The sequence below is a fragment of the Hesperophylax consimilis genome, chromosome 19 (genome assembly GCF_061612785.1).
Source record: "Hesperophylax consimilis isolate HC1 chromosome 19, BYU_Hcon_1.0, whole genome shotgun sequence".
Classification (NCBI taxonomy): Eukaryota; Metazoa; Arthropoda; class Insecta; order Trichoptera; family Limnephilidae; genus Hesperophylax; species Hesperophylax consimilis.
Genome location: NC_142854.1, coordinates 11052727 through 11067421, shown reverse-complemented (window position 1 = coordinate 11067421; position 14695 = coordinate 11052727). Strand labels below are relative to the sequence as shown.

Sequence of the window (14695 nt, the reverse complement as noted above, 5' to 3'; positions counted from 1 at the left end):
TCTACAGGCAGAAACTGGAACGTTTTTAATCATCGTTTTATCATTGTCAATAAAAAAAATAAAAATTATATGTAACTAATAAAAGTGGAGATGGGAATTAAATAAACATGGATAGAATTGAAGCTGGTATGAATGGGAAAACCTTTTTATTATACTTTAATATTGCAGGCATTCTCAGTAATGGTGAAATCAATATGGTTAAAATAAAAAAAGAAAGAGTTTTCAATCATAATCTATTCCCAGCAAGATAGACTATTGGTCCCTGGGTTCATTGTGAAATTACTTTTCAAAAAATATTTTATCGGCGATGTGAAATGGAGTGGCGAGCGACCATATATTTATAAATTTTGTAGACCGCATCTGGAATCTTGTTCTCGCGACAGAGATGGTAAGTTTGTACCTAATATCCATATTAGATCATATTTGTAATCAGCATACTATAAACTTTCCTGCCACTAAAAATTGTTAACCTTGTTCCGAAAGTAATTGTATAAAGAATAAGTTCCATGTTTCAGTCTCTGGTAACTGGAGCCAGGAACTGCAGTGACATTCCATTTCAGATTAAACATCTTAATTCTGCATCGCGAGAAAGAGACTCAAGACGCGCGGTCTACACAATTTATGGTAACCGGAAAAAACAATGACAATTTAGCATAACGGAAACAAAAACTCACAATCACAAGTGATGAAACAAAAACTTGGTTAGGTTATTTTTGTCATCGCTTTTCATTACTTTACATCACTTTTTAAGGTGTGGTGAATTGTCATTGTGTTGAATTACCATGGAACCGCGATCAGGTACATTCAACCTGATCATTTCGCCAGTGGGTCTTGTAAAATGATTGGTTTGATGTCGACTTCATGAGAATGAGTCGTTTCTCCAATTAACTTGAGTCTGTTAAAACAGAGCTATGGCAGTTTATCCTCTCAGCCTACCCCTGTGGAATGGCTTGGTGGTTAGTTGGTCGGCAATAGGAAGAAAAAAAATTCAATGAAACCCAATTTATGTAATAAAATCATCTTTGTATATACATATATGTAATGACAATGAAAAATTTAATTTTGATCAATAATAAAGTCAAATGAAAACAAATTATGTTTAATTATTTATTGCAACAACCATGATAATATTTTTAAAAATGAATTAAACTATACATAAATGATGATTTAAATACTAGTAAATTATATAACCTTTTTTCAAACAAACAATCTAGTTCATATATCACGTTCAAGCATTTTTAACAAATTCTGCATTAGCATCAAAAAAATATAATTTTAATACAGTGGAAATAGTTTTTACTAGAAAAATGGTTAACAAAAAAAATATATAATCTAAACACAACAAAAAATGTGATCCACCACTTGAATTGAAGCTTTAGACATGTTTGGTCACTAGAGCGATAGCAACCCATATTTGAGAAGCACCACCAATGCCCTTGAGCGATAACTACCCATATTCGGCTAAAAATGAGCGACAGCTACACAAATATAAGTAGCGATAGGTGACTTTTATAAATAATAATTAATTTATTTTACACTTCCCACATTTACCTAGTGGCTAGCTTGATTAAACTTCTTTCGAATACCAAAAGATATCGCTAACATTCCTCTCGTAGATTATTCAAGATAATGTTTTATATTGTGTAGTTTGCATGCCATTTTAAATTGTTATCTAAAAATTTAACATACATGTTACACGTTAAAATATAAATTTTTTTAATCTCGGTAACTAACATACAGAATTCGCGTGTTTACAAATTTGCGATTTTTAATTTTTTTTTTATAAATTCTAAAAATATAAGATAAATGGTGGAATACAGGTGGATTCATTGGCTTTAAACCGCAGTACGCAGTTTAAATGTTTACATATATTGGGAGGTGTAATTTTTAAAATGAGCACTATCGAATCCCTAATCCAACGGCCAGAAATAGCCCAAGGCGTCTTATTAAATTTAAACTCACTATCGCTTGAGTGTAAATAAACAATTTTTTTAATATAAATGATGTGATTACTGCAAACAAATCCTAACTGCTCCCAACTGTAGCACTGGAGCCAGTAGGACTATGGCATTCCCATTTGGGAATATTGTGTGACTGAAAGGTTCTTCATCTTCCCTATCTCCTTTCCCTCCACCACTATCGTTTGAGCCTCACAAAAACAGCTAGGTGGAGCGTTTGAATGTGATTTAGGTCAAATTATAGCTAAAAAATCGCTCAGCTTAGTTGGAAACGACGGATGGTAATGACTCAAATTATAGCTAAACAATCGCTCAGCTTAGTTGGAAACGACGGAAGTTAATGACTCAAATTAATCGATCATGAATATACCAATGAATTTATTTGGCTGGCAAAATATTGAATATTTTATAGGTTATGTAGCCAATTTAATTTTTACAATTTAATTAACAACACATGTCATAAAAGCAATTATTTACAAAAAAAAAACATTATGACATCATAAGAGCTTATTTTTATTTCTATTAACCCAAATTGATCAATAATATTATTTGTTGTCCCATATTTTCATCAACAATTTCCACTGTACAGTGATATTATTTATTTATCAATATTACTTATGAGTTATCTAGCCAGCAAAAAATATATATGCAATGAAAAAATATAAACATAGATAATAAATTATGGAATTACAGAATATCATTACATTAAATAAAAATTACATTATATTTCTCAGATGCCGTTGTTTTTGCAAACTAAAAGCACAAAATAATAAAATTAAAATATTGGACAAAATTATTATAATACATACACATTTAATATTTTAACAAATTGGACTAAATATTTAATATATGGGATCTATGTATATTCATTTCAACTTTTTATATTCAATAATTTGCTGGATTGTAGAATGTTGGTGCTCCTCCCTGAAAAACAAAATTACATCAAATTAAAAACTAATTTTATATGAGCAATTTTTAGAGTTTGCATATCTAGCATTAAATGCTTTACAGTGCCAATCTATCACAAGCATAGATAATAGAAACAAGGGATATTGGCCATTAACCATTATTAGAATGAAACCACGCTCACAGTGCGTGTCGTTCCATCTTTGTTTCTACCTACACATCAAATGTATAACTTTTATTGCATAGCCGCTCTGGTAGTCCTTGCAATATGGTTGTGGCTCAGTGACATTTAGCGCGCTTCCATGCCGTATCTCCATTTGTTTTATTATCTATAGTCACAGCAAATGTTGATTTATCATATAGAAGACAACCGAATATATTAATGAAGACAAAAAAAGAAACTGTGAAGCTTTTGGCATTGAAATAAATGAATTTGTGAAACATTATTGCCAGTTAGGTTTTCTTAAGCTGAAGAATTGCCGAGACCAAATGGGTTAAAGTATTAAATATTTTTGATTAGAGAAAGTCTGGGTAGATCCCATGAGCACAGCCATGGGCCCATAATTCTGTGTATTTCCATTGTTTTACCTCTATCTCTTGATAGTAGACTACGCACTAGCAATCATTGGCAACATAAGTGAATTGGAGTTTCTTCATCTTATAACAGCTACTAGCTGCCTAAACCCTGCCCTGTCTGCTACTTGAAAAGTAGTGACAAATTTGTGTGACAAGATACTCGCTGGGAGTGACTCAGCTAGCAGCTACTAAACGTAGCGGCGACTAGATTAGAGCATGTTCGATTCTAATCGCCAGAAACCCGCGAATTTGCTGGTCACATGTTAGTTGCCGCTACTGTTGTCTCATCCGACATCTCAAATCACTAGACTGTAGATATTTCACTTATTACTAAGTTCCAGTAACTCTGTGTCTACCAGCGGCTGCAAGGAAGGGACAATCACCTACCACAGCAACATAGCAGCGACAGTATCGCCCTATGTGACACAGGCCCGCGAGTGAATTGCGTTCCTCTCCATATTGTATAGAATAGTTGTTTATTTGGGCAGAGGAGGTTTTACATAATAAGTTACCTCGTTATTGTTGTTTGAGGCCCCCGGCACGAAGTAGGAGGTAGGCAAAGGACTCTGCAAGGAGGCCCCTAGCACCTCTGAGGCGGGCGGCAGGGGCTTTATGGGGGCCCCGCTAGGGTTGAACACGTCTACATACGACTTCTTGATGTCTGCAAAATTTCATCCATTAATAACACCAAAAAAGCATAAAATCAAACAAAAGGGTTCGGTCTGGATCAAAACAAAAGGTACATATTTTTTCCAGAACTTAACATGTAACACCAAAACCAACATAATGCAACACAATGTACATTACAAAATTCTTTAACACTAACAAAAAAAAACTACTGCAATACTATCAATGATTTAACTAAAATATGTGAACACTTCAGAACAGGTTCTCCTATAATAATAACATGGCATTTACATAGCGCAGTTTAGTGTCATTCCACTTCAAGTGCGCTTAAAATGAGGTGTTTACAAAACACTATAACTGTCAATAACTTTCATGTATGTAAATGGCACTCGTGGCTTAAATTCTAAATAAATACATAATATAAGCCATTTACAGTACCCGTTATTCCTAACTTATATTCCACAGTATAAATATGCACATATAAGCCATAATATGTTTGGCTTAGCAGGACCTTAAAGTATCTGTATCTTCCTAAATTAAAAATAGCGTCCACCCCAGATACTGATTTGAAATAAAACTCAATTATATTGTAAGAGAAGATCTGAAGAAAAGCAATTATGAGAAACTCTTTGAAACAACAATTTGAGGATTGGTTCGGTTTGTATTGTTATTGTAACATTTGATAGCTTGAGGAGGTCAATAATTTCAGAGCACACGCCAAGGTCGTGGGACCAATGTTGTGCAGCAGGATCACTGAGTGACGATATACAGCTGGTTGCTATCTGGAGAAGGAATTTACCAAATTGCTGATGCAGCGCTCAGCTTTATCCCGAGGCGTTGGACTTTGGAATCCATTCGCCGACAATCTTGGGGTTCACCAGCGGTCAATCTCACCGACTGCGGGTGTGGGGTCTTGATATTTTACTATATAAGGCGCTATTTCAATTGGAATAACTAGTTATATAATCGTGTTCATTATGTGTGTCTCTATGTAGTAAAAAGCTTGCCGACCACCTGCCTATTAAATTGTTCATCACTCTTCAGCTTGTAGAGGAGTCACGACCATAGTCTGACTCCTACAAGTTTATTGTAGATGCCTTGCTCTTCCATTAAGGATATATTAGTGCGCCTGACTGTCCATGGAATTCTAGAGCTCACTAATTATTATTCACTCGGCATAATACAATAAGTTTCAAGTGTAAGTTTCCCCAAGCCCCAATACATCTAAACCAAACAATATTGATCAACTGAAAGTATATTTAATGACCTCTTATCAGACAATAGTTTCGTTTCATAAACAATATTAATTTTTCAAGTACTCTATACAGGTGCCACAACTTGTGCCATCTTCCTGGGCGTAACAGTTTAAGTCAGTTTAGTTCAGTTAAAGGAACAGTTTAAGTCAAATGTAGGTCATTCACTTTCCGAACGTTGAAAAGGCCACACGTGAATAATTACCGCTAGAAAACAACCCCTTATAATGGACACTACTGCTGACAAAACCGCTCAAGTGGTGGCACTTCTGCAATCAGTGATGCGACATTGTGATGTTGCACGGCAAACTAAACTTGATCCTTAGTCGACTAGGCTGCACATCCGAAAGAGACGATCGCATTATTGTCTTGCAATAGGTGCGATTTTTGTGACGCCGAGTGTATTCAAAGAATAATGATGGCAACTTACGTCTTCCCTTCTGCAGCTTGAATAAGTTCGGCATGGGAACAGCGGGGTTGGGGGGCAGGGCCCCTTGCTCTGGGGGCGCAGAGAAGCCCGGAGGGGGGGGCGTGTGCCCCAGTGGCATTTGTGGCTGGTAGCTGTAATATCAAAAAAAGAAAAGTTGCATTTTTCTGGCACAATAGGGGATCAAAGATATGAAAGTCGTGTTTAGAGGGCCAGATCTAAATAGCCAGGAACTTCTTCACCTTCCTTTTCACCATCTCCTTTCCTTCACCACTACCCTCAGCCTCACAACATACCCCAATTGGGGATGCATATAGTCCCACCGGCTCCATACAAACGAAAGCAATTGGGAATCTTGCGCAGTCTTCACAGAGAAAACAGAATATGTACGAGACATTGTATGCATGGGAATGAAGCAAAAAAAAGGAGGTTCAAATCCTGAGGCTAAAAGTAACAACACATAATTACAGAATAGAGGTCCAGAAGTGTGATCACCCATTAATTAATGATTGGATTATTTGTATAGCGCCGTTTTCGTGAGAAAATCACTCAAGGGCGCTTAACAACTTAATTTATCACTAGCTAGAGACTTATAACAGGTGGCTTATAACTAAGATTAATATCGAGTGATTTATAACTAAGACTTTTAACTATACATATTTTTATGACCGAGTGGGTATTTACACAATACCGCTATAATACGACTTACAACTACGACTTAAACTAGAGATTTACGACTAACATACATATTTACGTTTACAAATATAGATTGTTATGATTTTTGCCTGTGGTGTCAGTGTAAGGTATATAATAGTTTACGCGTAATAAACGGTTATTACATTAAAGTGGTTAGTCAAGTAGAAAAATCCCCTGGACTGAGCAATAAAATACTACAGAGGAATAAAAAATAAAAAAAAGGTCATCATTCTGAATACAACAAGTTGAAAAGGTGAGTCTTTAGTTTTGCTCTGAACTCAGATGAGCTGTCGATCTTTCGCAAATGTGAAGGGAGTTTGTTCCAAGCTGTTGGGCCTACTACTGCAAAAGCTCGGCCTCCAAAATTGGTATTGGGATTGTGCATAGGTACTGAGAGTCTACCTATGGTTGTTGAAGATGCTGATCGAAGGGTTTCTTGCCTAACATTAACATCGTTTGGAATGCACAGTTCCGACAAGTAGGGTGGCGCCATGTCATGTACGGCTTTGAAAACCATCCAGCAGAGTTTGAATTGGATTCTCTCAGGGCACTTAAGTCAATGAAGGTTCTGCAAATATTGTGAGATATGGGAATATTTGGAAACACCAGTTATCAGCCTTGCTGCAGCATTCAAAACTGACTGACATCTGTAACTGGATATTTTAGGGAGACTTGTATATATGCCATTGCAATAGTCTAGTGGTGATACAACGTAAGTGTTTACCAACATCTTTCTGGCGTTAGCCGGAATATTTCTTTCTTCTTATAGATTTATCCATGTTTTGGCTTTAGTTTTAAATATGTGGCGCATATACTCTTTACGGGTACTACAACTTGTGTCATCTTCCTGGGCTATAAAAGGAGCAATTTCTGTTTTTATTTTTTTTTTAAATTTAATATTTCTCTGCCGAAAATTTTAATTGGGAATAATAATAAAAATAAATAAAGTATATTTTGGCTTATTGCTCTGTTTGAGTATTTATGTTGAGCAGTGGAGTATTCAATGTAGTATAAACCACTGGTAAGTTATTACGAATATAGAATCAGCTGGAGTACAGTGAGCCATGCAAAGATGGCCTAGTTTATCCCGCAGTATATATCCGGTCTCTTGGTAAACCTTTAAAAAGAGTACATATATCTGTATACTTGCACAGTGATATTAAGGACGGGTTCATTCACAGAATTTGAACAATTCATCAAATTTCATCAAGTTAAAATTCAAGTTCTGTTATTATTTTATCATGGGCCAGTTGTTTTGGAATACTTTGAAAATAACAAAACTTGATAAATTGTTCAAATTCTTTGTAACAACCCGTCCTAAGACTTGTATAAAAATGAAATGATGTTTGTTACCTTATGTTATTGTTGTTAGCGCTAGGCCGCATGATGTCGGACATTTTGGGAGGAAGCCCGACTTGGGTTTGCTGCTCATCTTCGTCTGCGTCCAGGTTAGTCCACTTCTTCTTATCCGAGTCCCAAACGATCTAAAACATATTAAACACAAACATTTCACTTCATAAAAGGGAAAAGTAAGCAGCATTCTAATTTTTAGAACAATCAGTTACAATATAATATCGCCCTGGTGATCAGAACGTAGCTGGGTTTGGTGACCAGATCTGAATAACCAGATACTTCTAACTTCTTCTTACCGAACTCTTTCCCTTCCCCATTCCATACAGCCTTACAGTATACCCCAATTGGAAGTCCCAATTTTGTAACGTAAAAGAATAAAACAAATATATGTAATACACAATACCATTACAATACACACATCATTATTTATAATCGTTTTTTTTTATTATTACAATATAATATTTCATAATATCTTTTTACAGTGAGTCCCACATTATCAAATACAGTGTAACCTCTCATAACGAGCACCTCCTATAACGAGTAATTCACACAGCGAGCAAAATAGATGATGAAAAAAATGCTCCCTTAACGAGCGACATTCCGCATAACGAGTGACGCAGAAAGGACAAGTCCCATCTTCATGTCGCTCCCTTGTGAGGCGGGACTCGTTCTGCCAGAACGTTAGTGTCGCATGTGATCACACATTTTTCAGTTCAGCTTGTGTTCAGACCTTACTTGTAATTTTGTTTGTGCTAAGTTTAATAACCCTTGCAAAAATGTCCCTGAAGAAAAAACCAAAAAAAGAGTCATAAGAGAATAAAAGTAACTGTAGAAATAAAAAGTAAAATCATTTCAAAAGCGAGAATGAGGTGAGCGTGGCTGATCTAGCAAGCACATTCAATCAGTCTACGATCGATCGATCAACAAGTTGCACTATCCTCATGAACAAGGATAAAATTTAGAAGATAGATGCAACATCACTCCGTTATTCCAGCCTATGTACCAGCGGGTTATTTATAACTTTAAGAAACTCTCCACTAAAACAGTCTTCAAGCGTTGTTTTGAGGTCGCTGAAGGGATCGGTCTCACTTTCAGAAAGTTTTGGAAAGATCACTTTCACATCGTTACTTGCCTCAAGATGATTGACAAGGCGTGGGAAGGCATTACGAAGAGGATCCTCTCTTCTGCTTGGAAGAAGCTTTGGCCAAACAGCGTTGTCGAATGTGATTTTGAGGGGTTTGAAACAGTACATGTGGAGTCTACGGTCAGTGAGATTGTGTCTTTGGCAAATACCGTGGGACTGGAGGTATTCAACGATATTGCTGATCTTGTGGAAGAGTACAATCAAGAGCTGACCGCCGAAGAGCTTATAGAGTTGCATTGTGTTTCACAGCAAGAAGAGGAGAGTTTGTTAGTGGATGAGGAGGAAGTAGCAGAGCAACAATCTTCTGACGGAATAAGAGAAACGGGAAACTGTTGCATCATACACTGAGAAGCATCACCACAATAAGGAGGTGGCTATGAGTTCTACAAATTTATTCAATGATAATGCTGTGTCACATTTTCACCAAATTTTGAAGCGTTGGCAAAAACAAATAGTCTGTAGATAGTTTTCTACTAAAAAATAATGAATTATTTGTCATAAATTCATAAATAATAAACTAGTTATTACGATTATTATATTTTGCAAATCGAAATCGCATTCCAGGTTGTTACTCTCCTTAACAATTTATGAGTATGTAATTTTATTTGAATAAACGTTAAAAATAAGAAAAAATTATATTTTGGTATAGTATTCTACATTGATATATAAAGGTCTTATAGTATTTTAAATTGATATATATGGGAAAAATTGTTTCGCTTAACGAGTGTTTCACATAACAAGTAAGATTCTGGAACGAATTAAGCTCATAAGTAATGTTTTAAAATGTGTAAAGTTTTTGTTCCTAATAAGTAACTATAAGTGACCAGCTCAGGTACGGGGGCTCCATCGAAGCTAGAGTAAAGTTGGCCTCTCAGAAGCTGGGCGTACTGTACAGGGCCCGCAGATACTTTAATAGTACACAACTGCTCACCCTGTACAAATCGCAAGTGCGCCCTACTGTCGAATTTGGCAGCCATCTCTGGTCTGGAGCCCCAAAATACCTGAAAAAAACCCTTGACTCTGTGCAGAAACGGGCGGTCCGTTTGATAGATTCCCCAATCTTAACAAACGGACTGCAATCTTTAGAGCACAGGCGTCAGGTAGGTATGCTGTCCTTGTTCTATCGGTATTACAATGGAAGATGCTCTGAGGAACTAGAGTCATTGATCCCTTCGGCACCGGTGCGTAGTCGGGATACACGCCAAACGCGCGCCCAACATTTGTACACAGTTGACACTTGTCACATGAGAACGGGTCGCTTCTATGATTCGTTCTTAAGTTCAACAGCTCGGCTGTGGAACGAACTGCCGGCCTCTGTGTTTCCTCCCTCCTACAACATGGGACTCTTCAAGACCCATGTTCACTCCTTCCTCTCCACAAAAAGACCCTCCACACAGCATCCCCAAAGATGACATAGGCCCTGAGGGAAATTATTTTCTTCAGGGCCTCCTATGTGGAGTAAATATAAAAAAAAAAAAAAAAAAAAAGAAATTTAATAAAAATAGTTCCAGACAGTTTTTTTTTTCTCATTAACTCTACATGGAAAGCCCTGAGGAAAATAATTTCTCTAAGGGTGTATATCATCTTTGGGGATGCTGTGTGGAAGATATTTAAATAAAGGAAGGAGAGGAAGTTATGGGAAGGAAAAGTTGTAAGGTATGGAGTAGGAATCCGAGGGTCAGTGTGTCCAGGAGTGACATATCCATCTCCCCCATTGTGCTGCAAGGCATTGATTCGAGAGAGTCCTGCTGAAGAGGTGAAAGGTCTCCCTCAACTGGTCTCTCTCGATCTGTTCCGCCACGCAGTAAGTGAGGAGACGCATCCGCCACCAAGACCTGGACCAACCTCACCCCATGAAACGGGCACCCCTGATAAGCTGGACTTTTGTACGGTATTCACATTAAAAAAGGGTAAATTTCATTATTATACACATTCCTCAGATACAAAACCTAAAGAATATAATATTGGCGTCATGTATCTTTTATCAGGAGATTTTTCAATGTGGATGAGTGTTTCAGGCTAGTAATTATTGCTTATAAAATAATAAAATAATATATTTTTTAACTTACAGATGGATTTTTGTCATCAGGTAGAATCATCTGATTCTTGGGCTTGAGAGATAACTTATTGAAGATGCCCCCGAACCATCCAGAACTCTGGTTCTTTCCAACGGCTGCTTCCTTCTTCCCGTCGGCTGGCTTTGGCGCCAACTGACTCGAGGAGTTGGAGTCAGCCGGCTCCTGGTCCTCGTCATACGGAGACTTGCCCCGGGCCATGTTGGGCATGGAGATCTGAGGACGCGGCGGTTCCAGGGCATCCATTCCTTCCCGATCCTAGAATTTTATATGGCAAACAATACAAAAAGCGCATGAATTTAAATTGAATACTTTATTAATTAATTCTGTTTTTACACGGGGAAACATTCCACAGAAAACAGTGTAAAAAAAATACAGTAGATAATATATAGGTAAACGGGAGATAGGCAATGATATTACAAAACATCAAGATACGTTATTGTCTCACAAAATGTGGCAAGCAACAAACCACTCCTTCAAGTAAATTCTTAATTCAAATGTTGTTCATGTATGACAAAGATAAAAATTCAAAGAATAGGTGTGTGTGAACGAAATAGATATAGGACTGGGTGGCGGTTTCATATTTAAAAGTTGCATCGAAAAAGTACAACCTACATAAATAGGTGTGAATGAGATGACCCTGCGCTTACTCGCTTACACTAAGACGAATACAAAACACTATGTCCATCCTTCTTATACTTATGTGTTGCTACATTCGCTTTCTCATTTTCTCTAATGGTGTTGAAAATAAAATCTTCAGGAAACAATTTAGTACCTATGTACTATATCGAAATAATCAAAAGTACGACAATTAACGTTTTCTTTCATTTGCCACTTTTGAAATCTCTACGGCTATGTGTAGTTTGTAATGTCATTGGAGAGTGTATGCTCTTTTTTTAGAGTATTATTTCAAATCATATAAAAAAAGACAGTGTAAAAACAGAATTGAATGTAATGTAGAAACAAAGATATTGATTTTTTAACACATTTGCAAATTGCGAGACTTAAAAATAATACTTATATAATATGTATTAGCTCTTTAAGATAAAGTTTTTTTTTTAACAAAATGTTGAGTTTTTTTGAAATTTAAAAATAAATAAACGGTTAGAAACAGTTAAGTGGATATTTTATAGTTCATTATGCAAATAACACCGTGAGATAAAATTGTATGGAAAAGCTTGGCGAATTTCATGGGAACAGAGCACATAAATATTATAGTTAAGATTGCAGGGAATGCTTTATGTCACCATAACCAAGTTTCAATCTAAAATTTACAAATTTCTTCGTGTAAAGTACTTGCGCATCAAAAACGAACCTTTGGGTATTATGCACCTTCAAACAGGAGACAGATTTTTGGACAATTTTTTTATCAAGATGAAAAAGCAATGAAAAAAAATAAAAAATTACAAAATCTTAATTTGTTTAGAAACACACACATAATTTGTATGAAAAATAATACCTACCAATTAAATTTGAAGACTTCTATTATTTGAGAAATGGAACTTTATTATACCTTGAACTTTTCAAATTATTTTTTGTATGTTTGGGAATCAATGTTTTTTTCCTTGCTCCTCCTGTAGGTTTTTATGACAGAAGATGGTTGTGATGATTTCAACATAAAGTATTATAAATATAAAGAAAAACCTTATTTGTGCATACAATTTTCTTTGTAGGTGGTTTTGAAAGAAACTAATAGAATACATTGTATTAACTTTCTTTAAAACAAGTTGACTTTTTAATCTGAATTTGAAACAGAATATAACATTTTTATTTGTTTAAAATGATTTATTACTCTTTCTAATGGAACCCAGATTATCCAACACTATCTCAGTAAGCAAATTTTTAAAGAAAACTATCTTTATGGGTATACATTTGATTTAAATTATAATTTTTGAAATACAAATAGAAGTCTGCCTGTCCTGTTATATAATTCGACCGGTCAGTGGCTGAGTTGGCATCGCGTTTGGGTCCCACCCAAGCGTTGTGCATTCAATTCCTCGGTTGCTAAGTCCTCCATCGCGACACATTTTCCGCTTACTGTGGTGGTAGTTGGAGATTTTCAAATATTGTCAGGTTATTCGTAACCAAAGAATGTTTGTCTTTCTTTAAAAAAAAAAAATAAACTTTAACCCCTAAAGCGTCTGACATTTTGCAATGTTCTTCTTTCATGTAAATTGTTTGAATGCAGGTCGCATGGAAAATATTTTCTCATTACATTCGATTCCAGATAAATTATATGTTTTTTAATGTATTTCAAAATAAAAACTCTCATTGAAAGCAGATTAATGACTCTTTCAGATTTTAGTATTACAAATCGACATACGCAATTTAAAAAATATTAAATTGGCTTACTGATGGTTTTTATTATGAAAACTGTAATTACCACTTTACATAAAACAAAAAAACATATTTAATTAGACAAAGGTGTAACAAAAGTTATTGTCACTTAACTTTTTTTCATTTTATGTATAAAATTTATTAAAAAAATTGCAAATATTGACAACTTTTTTAATGGTAAATATTGTTTCAAAGAATTATTTCAAATTTCTAGAGCATCTATGGTAAATTATTGTATGCAAACCGAAAGCGCCGTATTCTCATTTTCTGGCTCCGTTTAAATCGTGTCAGGCTGGGAGATATATCTCCCAAAAAGACTACGTTTGTTTGTTGTCTGTGAAGAATATCTCCCAAAATTGCCCAAGTTCAAAATTCAAATTCAGAAGCTAACCACAGCAGAGTTCAAATGTAGACCAAATCTATGGAACCTAAAGTTCTGACCACATTTGAGGAAAAAAAATTGAAAAAAATAAACTTTGTGAATTTTATATTAATTATTTTTATACGAAATGACAAAAACGTGAGGTGACCATAATTTTTATAATTAATTTGTCTAATAAAAAGTGTTTTTTTTTCCGCCTTCAGTAATTTTAGTTCAGTAAAAACGTAAGGGGGCCATTTAAAAAATATTTTTATGTTTACATTAAAAAAAATTCTAACAATAACATTTGAAAGAGTATTTCGTCACCTTTCAAAAAAAGTATTTAGTTTTCGGATAGATTCATAAACATCCTATTTATTTGGATTTTTTGCAAAGCAGAAATACTCGGACCTTTCGACAGAATATGCCAGAGGCCTGTGGGATCAATGATTTCTGTTTAGGCAGTTTGAAAGGCAACTGACACGTTACAATGGAGTGAAGTGAATTTAAATTATCTGTACTTAACCTTTTGGTTATAAACATCTTACAATGTAAATACGAACGCACACATAAGGAAGAGATATCTGTTGTATTCTGTATCAATTTTATGAGCATATAAATAATATTCAGTTTGAAATAAAGAGAAACAAATTCAAAATTTTACAAATTTATTACAATATTGAAAAGCAGTGAAGCTATAATATTACACTTGTTTGGACAACTACATTGAAATATTTTAGACATATCGATTTATTATACAGGGTTTTCCAATAAGAGGTGTTATTTTGGTAATCAATCGTAAAAGATCAATGGTTTCGTTGCTTGTGTGGCACGTAGCGCCGTCTTGTTGAAAGTAAACGTTGTCCAGATCAATACCATCCAATTCCGGCCATAAAAAATCATTAATCATCTCTCGATAGCGCAATCCATTCACCGTAACTGTTGCTCCAGTCTCATTTTCGAAAAAGTAAGGTCCAATGAC

At 35.3% G+C, this 14695-nt stretch overlaps 1 protein-coding gene across 1 annotated transcript in view; it reads right to left on the bottom strand.

The window, feature by feature from the left end:
- Positions 1–129: 129 nt before the first annotated feature.
- Sec16 (endoplasmic reticulum export factor secretory 16) overlaps positions 130–14695 on the bottom strand; it is a 70291-nt gene continuing 55725 nt past the window's right edge. The window contains exons 20-24 of the mRNA XM_089642919.1: positions 11010–11273; positions 7797–7927; positions 5751–5881; positions 3953–4101; positions 130–2882 (exon numbers count right to left, since the gene is read on the bottom strand). Coding sequence (XP_089499045.1) covers positions 2844–2882; positions 3953–4101; positions 5751–5881; positions 7797–7927; positions 11010–11273 — 714 coding nt within the window. The 3' untranslated portion in view covers positions 130–2843. The remainder of the gene's footprint in view (positions 2883–3952; positions 4102–5750; positions 5882–7796; positions 7928–11009; positions 11274–14695) is intronic.